The sequence below is a fragment of the Numida meleagris genome, chromosome Z (assembly GCF_002078875.1).
Source record: "Numida meleagris isolate 19003 breed g44 Domestic line chromosome Z, NumMel1.0, whole genome shotgun sequence".
NCBI classification, from domain to species: Eukaryota; Metazoa; Chordata; class Aves; order Galliformes; family Numididae; genus Numida; species Numida meleagris.
In genome coordinates, this window is record NC_034438.1 from 45,193,063 (window position 1) to 45,205,163 (window position 12,101).

General features: G+C 43.0%; 1 protein-coding gene across 1 annotated transcript; it reads right to left on the reverse strand.

Moving 5' to 3' along the window:
- On the reverse strand, positions 3,622-11,460 carry KIAA1024L (KIAA1024 like). The gene is made up of 3 exons (XM_021381504.1): positions 11,200-11,460; positions 4,666-4,911; positions 3,622-3,802 (listed from the first exon to the last, which is right to left on the reverse strand). Exons 1-3 carry the CDS (start codon positions 11,362-11,364, stop codon positions 3,623-3,625), a joined length of 591 nt encoding a protein of 196 aa, XP_021237179.1. The 5' UTR covers positions 11,365-11,460; the 3' UTR covers position 3,622.

Sequence of the window (12,101 nt, forward strand, 5' to 3'; positions counted from 1 at the left end):
AAACACAAAAATGCCTCTATCCCTAGCCTCTTCCTGTTTTAGAACCTGTCTTGCTGGATAAGTGCATTGGCAGAAGAAAAAATATGAAGACAAAGTGTGAAAATAAACACCCTACTGAAGTAATAGGCCCTGCTAAGATCCATCTCTACCAGGCCAGCTCTGTACTTCACTGAAGTAGAATGGTAGCTGTAGTTTCCCCAGGTAATTCCTGCTGGTGCCAAGCAGGAGACTCTGTCCCGCAGCTTCACAGAATGAAAACAAATAAAACAGGTGCATATTTATTGATAGTTTTAGGGAAAGAAGGATGTGGCAGAGGAAGAGAAAGGCTGGGCAATTCTAAGTTTTCCAAAAATGCTCTAGTGATTTTAGAGCAGTTGTACTACAAGGCAATAAAAAATAAAGTTCAAATCCATAGGTATTTTTGAAAAGTAATCCTTAATTGCTGAAAAGAAGGAACTAAGTTTTCTCAAATCACTTGCAAAATACAGTAACTGCCTGTGCAATTATAAGTTGGCAGAGCCTGTGTGAACTATCATTCTTATTTAGTTCCAGATTACAGCTGCACATTTCATAAGAACAAATTCCTCTACATCTCCCTGCAAGTACCCATTTTCTCCATCAAAGGTAGCATTCTGCAGCAGTTACCCTCTTGTTCTATATCTTATGAATAGGTGCTGGCATGGTATCGATGTATCAGCCTGGTGTTGCTTGTCACAGTCTTACTGGCTATTAAGCAGGAGACTTTGCTGGCATTTGAGCTGATTACCACTGGAATAAAAAATTCAAACCCTCGCCAACATTTGTTCCTGTTCTGATCCAAATTTGACTTCTTTACTTTAAGCACCTGCTTAAATCCCATTGAAGTCAAGCAGAGTGTATGCGTAAGCATCCTCTCATGCCAGGAACAGACCAATGAATTTAGATCTTAGAGATTACTTACTATGGAAAAAATGCTGCATGTCCCATTTGAATGTCATTACCTAGTAGAGTTGTTTTATTCATCCAGTTTTAAAAGCACTTTTGGAATACACTAAATATTCTGTTTTCCAAACACCTATCCTAATCCCACTTTATAAATGTTACACGATGACTTTCCTGCTTCAGCTCTTGCCTCTAAGGAATTAAAAAAATAAAACAAAATCACACAGTAATGAGGTGGCATAAAGCAACCTTAACAAATAAAGCTGTTCTTGTGTAATACATGTATCCTGGCATCACATCCAGGGGTTAAATACGGCTGTCTCCTCGACGCTTCTGGATGAAGCACACTGCAGGGAGGACTCCCATCCACTTGAAAAGAGGTCTTTGTCTCTCATTTCTATCCTCCCCCCTCAAGTATTCAATTGTTGTTTGTTTTCCCAAAGGCCAGAAAGAGGCCCGCTCTCAGGCAATGACGAGCTGTCCCCCTACGAATGCACTTCCAGGCGCGTAGAAGCACGGGGCCCCTCCACACGGGCAGCGCAGACACTCCCTCAGAGAACGAGTGCGGCCTCTTCTCCCCCCGGGTTTTTAACACTTACGTACTTCCATAATCGAGACAACGTGCGGGTGACCGGAGGTGGTAGAAGGGGCTGAGGGGGGCTGCGCGGAATCTCCGCGCCAGGCGCGCTCCGCCACCAGGTGGCAGCAAAAGAACTCACAAATACAATTTAAAAAAAAAAAAACTCAAGTAAATAAATGCGCGTTACTCCAAACCAGCAAAGCCCTGCCTGGAGCCTTTTTCCTCTTTTCCGACTCTCCGCTAGGTGACAGCAGCAAAGCCAGACTGAAGCAGTGGTGTGGACTTGGGGAGAAAACGATTTTATCCCTGCTGCTAAACCCTCAGAGAGCAATGCAGTTAAGAAACTCTCATTACTGGCGGTTTTCTTGGAAATTACAGAGCCTTTTGCTTCTAGGCTTCCCGCCTACAGGCCTCAGTAATTTAGAAAAATATGTCTCTGCATTGTATGCAGTGCACTTAAAGCAAATTTACCATGGCTGGAAAAAAACAGTTTTGTTGCTTTAATATGAATAATTACTTCATAATGTTAGCTATTAGTCTTGTAGAATGGCCCTTGGTTCTTACTTCCATAAGCCGAGTGGCTCTGATCTTTCAGAGAAGAACACCCGTCCACAGCACAGCTGCAGTGGGCTGGGAGACCAAGCTTCCTTCCCAGTGTATTTACAGCAATGTTCAACATTACAATGCAGATACTGATTTTCTGCCAATGCATTAAAACACTGGTACACTTTTGCTGCTGGCTGATCACCAGATTAAACCAGTGTGTGCCTTCAGACTGGGTCTTTGAATGAGTTATGGTGCAATCTGGAGCAGGGTCCAAGTATTTATGGCAGAAAGGAGGCTCAGACAGGGCAGGCAAGGAAGGAAGAAATTAAGCACACTCATCTCACTGGCACACTGTGGGCAAAGGTGGATTCACCTTGATCTAAGTTTAGCACTGCAAAGGTGCTGTAAGTGAGGCATGTCCTGGAGCTCAGACAGGGTAATGCATACATTTCCACCTTTATCCTATTTCTGAACTATTTCAAAATATTTTTTTTTCTGTGTGAACAGAGGTAGATCTGGTGCAAAGCTTTCCTTTATGCATATGTGAGTTCTCTTATATTAGTGAGGGAGATCCTCAGCACAGCAGTATTTGTAGCCCTTTGCCCTGGTAGAGGTGTAAAGAGTTTGCAGCACACAGGGTGAATTTTTAGAGATTAAATAAATAATGCATATGCCTCTCTCTTTGTTCACTCACTTTTTATTTCACTTTGTATTTTCATCCTCCTGAATTTTTCTGTTAGAACTTACTTAGTTGTCTTTTTCCTTTCATTTTCAAAGACTGTTTCTTACCGAATGACTATATTCCTTCAGTCTTTCAAATAGATATATTCAAATTCCAGTTTCAACTTTACCTCTCACCAAATCTTGCTCCAGATCCTGATGTGGCAGCTGTTAAAAAATATTAGCTCTCCACATTTTGAAGTGTGAAAGATGGTGCATGTTCGAAGATCTTGACACTGGAGTGAAGAAACACTCTCACAGATTCCAGGAAATTATTTTGATATGAACCCAGAGATTTAGTGGTCTATTTTTTGTTTTTCTTGTCTTCCAAAAAAGTGTAAGGAAACATTTATCCATTTAGACTAAGGTTTTAGAAAAGGTGGCATTCATGCAGAAATGCATTCAGTCAGCAAGTAATGCATACCTTTTTGTTTCAGAATTCTTTAGAAAACCCTGAATGCCACTCTGTTATATTTTGCTGTGTTCCAATAATAGCTATCATAAAAAGATGGCAGGTATTTATTAGAATAAATATTCAATTGTTAGCCTGTGCATATCATATGTACTATATTAAACATACTGAATCAAATCGCCAGTCAGAAGAAGAAGGCATTATAAGTGCTGTGTTCAGACTTTTGCTTTTCAGTTATACCCATTAGGAGACATTCTCCTATGCACAGGGTATCTGTATCTTTTCAGGATCAAGTTCTTGTTGCACAAGAATACTGTAAAATAGTGATGTCAAACAAATTGTACTTGTGACAAAAAAAAAATGGAATTCAAATAAAACAAGGGAGGAGAATAACTTAATAAAAATGTTTATTGAAAAACTTCCATCAACAGCTTTTGGCTGTACTAAATAAGTAAAACACTGAGCGTGACTATCGTTATCAGGATGCAAACAAGTAGTACCATGAGCAGGATAATTCTGCACCATTTAGAATGCTTTCTTTCTTTCTCTTTCTTTTTTAACAAGGTATCATACCCAGGAGTATAAATATCCCCCATCCAGAACTGTAGATCATTAGGATTTTCCTAAAAGAAAAACCAGAAAATGAACTCAGTTCTTCACTTCACAACTCAGTTCTCAGCCTTGCACATAAAGTCATTAGAACATAGCTAGGAGTATTTTGGCTATCACCAGATAGTGATTAATGAATATAAAGCATCACAACAGAAATCCAAGAGACCTTCACTTGAACGTAGGTTGTGCTACTTGCCAGATGCTGTGAATGTTCCTCTGGGGAAAACTAAAACCACGCTTTCCAGCCAGGAACCAAATGTAGGACACCAGGCATAAAATAAGTTTGGGGGGGTGGGGGGGGAACAAAAACAAAAACAACAGTAGAAACCAGATTGTCTCCTGAAGAATAGATGCTGACTTATAAAAGCAGACCTAATTCCTTTCTAAGTCCCTTTCCAGTAAAAGGGAATAGCAAAAACAAACAAACAAATGAAAAAGCAACCACAAAAAAAAAAATTACAAATGATTTGTGCAAATGTACATACAGGTAGGATCCTGCGTAGTGTGAATAAGGCTGAAAAAATGTGTGTTATCTGTGTTATGAACAGCTGCAAAAATGGCCACATAATATTTAAGTACCTGGTTTACAGATCACCTCAATATAGATGGGGAAACTGTTGCAGGGTGTTGTGGTTTAAGACTTTCTCATTACAGAAATTGTGTTCTGCTGAACTGAAATTGCTGGCATCTAACCAGATACATAGACTTCTTTTTCTGATCAGACTCATGTTAGTGTCATGTCTGCACAGGAAAACATGTCCACATTTGCTTCTGGAATCCTACCAAAAGAACCAAACATTCTGCACTGTGGCTCTTGTTCACATACAGCTTATAGCAATCCATTTTGTTTGAATGAAGTGCAGCAGCACGTTACCTTCATGTGCCTGGCCAAGTCAGAGTGCAGTGAGTGTCTGTCATAGTCCTGCACAGTCCAGGACGGGATCCTTCTCTTCTCCTCCCAGTCATCATCCACCTGGAAATCACTATACAAGGGATTGCTCTTGATTGTGGATTTCAGTGTGATGGGTGTAATGTGTTTCCCAAGGGTTTTGTCTATCATTTCTTGGCTGACCCCATTCAGTTCCAACCCAGGCAGCTCAGTAATGTTTTTCTTTTCTTTCTGTAAAGCACAAATTAGAGCAGAAGTTAGCCTTTGTTTTCATTTACCTATGACACATGTTCCCTTCCAGAGCTATCATTTGTTAAGAGTCATTATTAAAATTACATGTGCATCAATTTTTCTTGTTCTAGCAAACATAGTCACTAAGGGAGTCTGACTGTTCACTCTGTGAAGATTTCTTCCTCCTGTGGAAAGCATGTAGGTACAATGAGAACATTAAAGTTTTATGCAAATATGAACTGGCACTGTGAGGCCCACTGAAAAGAAAACCTACCGTGTAGAAGAATGCTGCTATGGGGTATGACAGTGGAGCATGCAGATCTGACAGATGCCAAGGCAGTGAGATGCAGAAGCACAGCTGCAAGAACAAAGCAGAGTGAAGTGCAGGGTGACAATACGCCAGTGGCTGTCTTTGCTGAAGCTACCCCTCTCACTGAGGGGGGATCTCACAACTCTGCTACCCTCACTGCATGACAGGCCTGTCAGTACATCAGAGGCCTGGCATGCAACTAAGGGAAAGTTCCTAATATAGGTACAGTCAGAACACGGGTAATTAGACACCTGAGCATTCTCCCTGCAAAACATTAGTTCAATCAGACCTTTAGGACAGGGGATGGCAGAGGAGGAGAAGTAATGACTGTGCTGGGGTGTGGTTTTTGGAGAATTCACAATGTGCTTAAGGAGCACATCAGCCTAAGCCTCTCCAGGAGCTGGTAAGACCATGCAATGACCTTCTGTCCCAGAGACTTGGAACTAGCCCATGGCTCCAGCCACAGCTCAGCTTCCCAGGAGAGCTGTTTCTGACAGAGCCCTGCCCTTACACCAGTACCTGTCCTGTGCTTCAGGACTGTCTTTACACTTCCATCACAGTGTACACAAAGCTCTCCTGACTAGCAGATGACATTTCCCTTGAGATAAGGGTGGGCTTGGCCTGGCCTGATGCCCTGGCAGGCATGCTGAGAGGAGCATAGTGCTCCCACATCCTCCTCACACTGGCTCTGGAGGTGCACAGATCCCCGACCAGCCAGCACCAGTCCCAAAGATTACAGCAAGCTGCTTGATTCCTCAGCTTGAGTGATGTTCTTCTTTGGTGGACCCATTTGCAATTGAAGCCAGCTGCTGCAGAACATCATACGCTCTGTGCCTTGTGTCTGCATATATGCAAAGGCCTTGTGAGCTAATGTGGGGTAGGCAGGTGTAGACAAAAGCACAGGCCTGGTTTTCTTTAGAAAGGAAAGAAAAAGGTAAAGAAAGCATCAACCTTTGTCTAAGTAATCCTAGTAGAATTGCTGGCATTCTTATCGCTAAATCATCAAAAGTAACTAAGTATATTTTCCATCAATAATTATCATTAGTAGGAGGGTGGATCCTCAGTGCCTCCCTGTTCTTCCATTATATCATAATTCCATTAATCATAATTTCCATATGTCATTCCTCAGCCTTGACGTGTCCCTTGACAGTATTACTCTATTCACTGCAGTTACAGCTGGCACTGAAGGCCTCTGGATTGTACTGGCCAGATTTCAGCTGAGCTGGTGTTTTTAACTGTCATTTCTTTTTGATTCCATTTTACTTTACTTAATTTATTTCTTATTTAAAATTTGTCAATGACCTTAATGATGCTTCCCTCAGGCCTGCTAGATAGTTGGACTTGGAGAACATTTTGCTGAAGAACGCGAGCTGTCTCACCATGGGATGTTCAGTGTCCCTAGGCTAAAATAGTATGAAAATAATGTAATTTGCCAGTGACTTTTAAAGCTGTTTTAAATAAAACCCTCCCAAACTTGGAAAAGATGGCATGATAGAGAATTTTTCATAAAGAGAGTGCTTTGTGTCAGAACTTCATGCCCCTTCTTCCAGAATACCTTCCTTTCTACAGGCAGCAATGCATGAAGACAGGAGAATGTGCTTTTCCAAAGTAAAGCTAGGGAAGAAATATGATGGGAGGAGCAAAATTGTTTTACCAAGAGAACTGGACTGGAATTTGAGTAGGAGATGGTTTGCAGAAGATTTGGAGAACAGACACTGAAGTGCTACGTTAATAGGGAGGATATTTTTGAGTGCAGCTGAAGGTTTGATTGTGAAATTTCTGCAGCAGATATGTCCTAGAGACTGCTTATGGAAAGGGAAGGAGAGAAACCTAAAGCACAGACAAAAAGTACTTTAGATCCAAGAAACAGTACAGGTAAATATGAAGCAGATAGCATGAAACGTATGTATTTAAAGAAGCAGATAAATGATTTCATAATGCAAATTATACATATCAGTACACGACAACATACATCACTATAAATTCTAAAGTAATCTGTATTGTTAGAAAATATTTCAATATTATTATTATCTTAGCTTTATCCTTCTGTTGCCACTGTTGGTTTAGCACAGAAATCGTCTTTTAGAAGCACATTAATAGAACTTTTCTGTCCTCAGTCTGTGATAGGGGGATATCAAGCACCAAGCTATAATCCACCAAAGCCAAGACATTAAAGAGCTAAGGCTAGGCTTTTGTCCCAAGCCAACCTGCCTGCAAGAAGACATGAAAGAGACCTAAAAAGTTAAGGAACTTTACATTATGCAAGTCAAATTTTCCCTTACTCCCTACAGAGAGAGTTCTTCATGTTCCATGGCAAGCTGGGGCTGCTGGCTACAGCTAGGGCAATACTCAAAGAAAACAACAAACGCTGCCTGTGGGCAGCTGTGCCTAGTAGTTTTACTAAAGCAGCTGTTTAGAAATTTTTGGCCAGCATACACTGCCAGAGCTGTTTTGTAAGAACATCCTCAATGCTAATGAAATTGTGTAGCAGGGTAATCATTATGTAGGTGATTTGTTTAGAATTATAACACTCTATTGTTCATTGTTCTGATATAGAGACATAAGGTATGATTGATGGAAAACTTCTCGGTAGCTGCTAGGGACTTAAGGATCCCTGTGATAGTTGTAACAACTGTAGAGGTTCTGTAAGGTATTTAGTCAACTGAAAAAGCTCATTTATCAGAATAAACAATAATCACCTCTGTACATCTTCTTAGACAAATATAATGTCTTGGGGGATGCTGCGGAAAAGAAACCAGGAAGGCAATTATTAACCATGTCTAGGTGAGTAGATGTGAAAGACAACAGCACTCAGATCTGAGAACAACAAGGCTCCTGAGAATTCACGTTTTCTTTTCTAGAGTCCTGAAGGGGATCAGATGTGCTTGTAGAGGGAACGAGTCAGCATTAGGTGATGCGGAGCAAGATGGGAGCCCAGCTGATGTGGATAGCAGATCAGTAGGTGGCTGTAAAAGCTAAAGCCAAAGTGACAGGACTCAGGAACATTCAGAGAAAAGTAGGCATTCATACTATCTTCATTGCGCAGCACTGAGAGTACTTCTGCACAGTAATTAATTGTTTACTTAAAGAAAGCTGTTTTGTCTGTCATTGCTAATGGAGCTCTGCAGGGCTGTGAGTACAATATATAAAAACTGCTGTATGGCATCAGATCAGAGATCCTGTCAGCCTTGCAGCTGGTCTCTGACTGCAGACAGTTGCAAATGTCTGGGGAAGAATAAGAGAACACATACGTAATAGAGGCCTGAGCCAAGGGACAGGCAGCAACTGGCCCAGCACATAACTGAGAGGAAAAATCCTCCTCCTCAGTGCCCTGAGAGGTGTGCAAGGGGCAGACACAGGTGTTGCATTCAGATGAAACACCAGGAGGTGTTAGAACTGCAGTTAGTATGGTAACAGCACTACTGGCAGGCCAAAGTTGTCCAGTTGTGAAATCCTAATAACTGCAGCAAAGAGGAGGAGCACAGTGTGCAAAGACAAAATTCTCTCTGCTGTCTTCCAGGGAAAAGGAGAAAACACAAGCAGGAAGGAGAAGTCCAAGAACTGCTGAAAACAAGGGGATGGGCTGAGGGAGAGGGGCGAGCCTGGTATGTGGGAGCTGCGCACAGGGCACCGGGAGGTGCTGGGGCAGAGCAGCCTGCAGGGCCGAGAGCACTCGAAATGGGCAACACCTGCTGCCGTTGCTGAAGAAACAGTTTGTGCTTCTTGTGCTGCTTTGAACCAGGAAGGGCCAGGATTCCTGAACAACTTAATGGCCTGCGTTATTTGAAGTAGACAGTGAAAATGCATGCTGAGCAGGGAAGCTGCTACGTTTGCCTTACACAGAGAAGTAAGGGAAAAAGCAGCAACTTTTTGGTCAGAAACATGAATTGCCATTATAATCAGTCTGCTTTTTACAATAAAGTATATAAAATATAAAATACATTTTAGAAGCTATAAGTGGAGAGAACACATAAGCACTGAAGGGTGCAGCGAGTGTTCTCACTGCAGAGGTTGGAAGAGGCTGCAAACTGCCACGCAGTCACTGTGCACTGGGAGCCCTCTGCAGCCACAGCTCCTTACAGAAAAAAAAATGAATTTCTGGGTGGGGAATTTCAGCTGCTTTCAAGGATGCTGGGAGTCTGCAGGTCACTCACATATGTTCTGAAACCAATTCTCCTCCCTCACCCCCCTCATTTCCGCTTCTGAATTAACTAACCCTTAACCCCATTAGCTCTCTCATCTTAAAGCAAAACATGTTACTCCTGCACCATTAGTTCTCCACAGTGCCATCGTGTTTATTCTAACGTCTGGAATTCATCAACTCCTTTCCCTTTATTTGTCAGCAAGAGGGAAAGAGAGGAGGGCTCTCTTTCATAAGGAGGGAGAATGAGGCACAGTGGCGTCTGGATAGCTTACAGTCTCTAAGGACTGCACTTAGAAACATAGGTTATGCCCCACATTTGGGGTTTATAAACCATGCTGCTTACAGGAGCTGTTCTGACAAGGCAGCAGGCGCAGCCATCTCCCTGGCTGTGCCTGCAGGGAGCAAGGTGGAGGGAGGCCTAGCTTAGGGTTTCCACTCAGCCCAGTCCTGCCTGGCCTGCCCTTGTAGTCTCTTGCCCAGCAACAATGGGGAGAAATGTCCCGCTGTGGCACAGCTCAGTGTGTGGTTGCCTCATCCTGCACAAAGAGGGGCCACAGCGGGGCGGGAAGCAAGGCCAGCATTGCTTCATGCCCTATTGTTTGGGATCCCGCAGGCTCTTTCTTTTAGTGAGAGCTCTGTGCATGGGAGACAGCAGCGAATGTGGGACCTCCCTGCCTGCCCCCTTCCTTCCAGCTCCCCATGGGGAGTCCCGGGCGGGGAACATACAATAGGAGTGTGCTCTTGGAGGGAGGGAAGGGGTCTGGGCAGCCGATGAGGGAAGAAGTATAACTGGAAGCAGCTATGGGAGATTCAAGGCTCCTCCTCTTCCCCTCCTGCCCCCATGTTGATGGTTTCTCAGATCCCACTTCTCATTGCCCTGGGGACCTGGACACATGTCCTGGGGATGCTCAGGATGCAGAACCTTCTTCAGCCCCCAGCCACCTCCGTGTGTCTCCATCCCCTGACAAGAACCAGACCTTGGAGCTTTTCTCAGGGTAGGGGTGGGGAAATGCAAGGGGCTTCCCAGGCAGCCAGAAAGGAGTGCTGTGGTGTGAGCTGCAAGTGGGGCCCAGAGGGGTGTGAGCTGATGCAGCTGTACTGCTGCTGATCCAGATACGAATGTCTCCTCTGTGGGTTCCAGGCATCTGCTAGACAGTGCACTTTTGCATTTTTCCATGAAAACACTGCTACCTCCACATAATAACCTGAATTAATGCTGTCATTGCCTTTCATGCCTTCAACAGACATCTGTCAGGGTGACAGCAAGGTCAAAGAGGAAAGAGGAAAAACAAGGCGAAGTAAAGAAGATATAGCAAAATACACAGACATGCGCAAGCTAGCAAGATACCAGCAAGAATCTCTGGTGTTCTCTCTAATGTGCCTTTTTATTGAGTGTTGTCGCCTGGATTTCACATTTAAGACCAGTGCTGGCTTTTTTTCCCCCTCCTTTGCTATTCTTTTCCCTTCTTTCTCGCACTTGTAATTTCTTTAGAGAGAGTGTTCTATTAGCCTCCTTAGTACAATTAATCCATGTTTGACATAAGTAAGCTTTCTGGGAAATGCTGTGAAAATGTCACCACAAGGAATAGGAAGCATAATGTACTGAAGTAAATGAGGTAGACTGTGCTGCTGCTGAGAAGAGTGAGTGCCCTTCTGGAGCCCAATCCTCACTGAAGTCAATGGGAAAACTCCTGGGGGGGATATTAGTGGTGCAGATTCAGAGATGTGGGAAGCTGAATTCACAGCTGAAATGCTGAGCTCGTATCATTTGCCTCCAGATCCCCCAAAGAAGATAGAAAAGTCAGGAAAAGAGTCTGCCTCTGTTAGACCTTACCTGTAAATAGACCCTGTTGTGCCACTGTTGCACTCCAGGTAAAGTTGCTTCTGGGAACTTTGCCAGGCTGGCTTGTAGAAAGGTTGAGTTTTTCACTAAAGACTTCACCTCCAACTGTAGGAATTTATCAGGATGGTTGTTGTTTGGCAAAGCGGAGATGTCCATGTTTCTGTCCTCTGGAGTAATAATGAAAGCAATCCAAGCTTCTGCTTCCTGGTTGTGCACACTGCTTAAATCATTAATGATGTGAAGGATACGACAGTCTCCTGAAACTGTATCTGACCCCCGTTTGGTGTCAGGCTCACTTATATAATCTACCAATGATAAAAGGTTGTTCAGAAGTGGCAGAACAGACAGGACTTGTTTCTCTGTGTTCCTAGCTTTAGTTATCAAATTCAAGGTCTGTTTTAATAGGAACGAATGTTCTCATTAAAGCTAACCAAATATCAGTCAGTAGATACATGAGACACCAGCTCTTCTTCAAGTGACCTGCCAAAAATTTCAAGCTTACAGCACTTCAAAGCAAGCTCTTTCTCAGAAAATGAGAAACAGCTCCCAGCACAAAGCTGGTTTTCCTCCCCTGTGGCAGCACTGGGAGGCTTTGCAGTACTGTGCAGGTCAGTACCATTTTCCACAGCAACTATGACACACACTTCTTGCAGGAATTTCTTTGACAGTAAGTTCCTCCTGACTTTGGGAAATGCCTGTTTATTTCAAGTAATTGATAACAGAAGTTTTCAAGTGATTGACTACTCTTGTTCAAGTGAATGGAAAAACTCTTACTGACTTGAATGGCACAGAGTCAGTCCCTTAACTTCCACTGTTTTATTTTGAGATTTTGCATTTTCTTCAGCATTTTAGAAGTAAGAAGCTCTTTTGACTTCTGGCTAGTGAAATTCTCC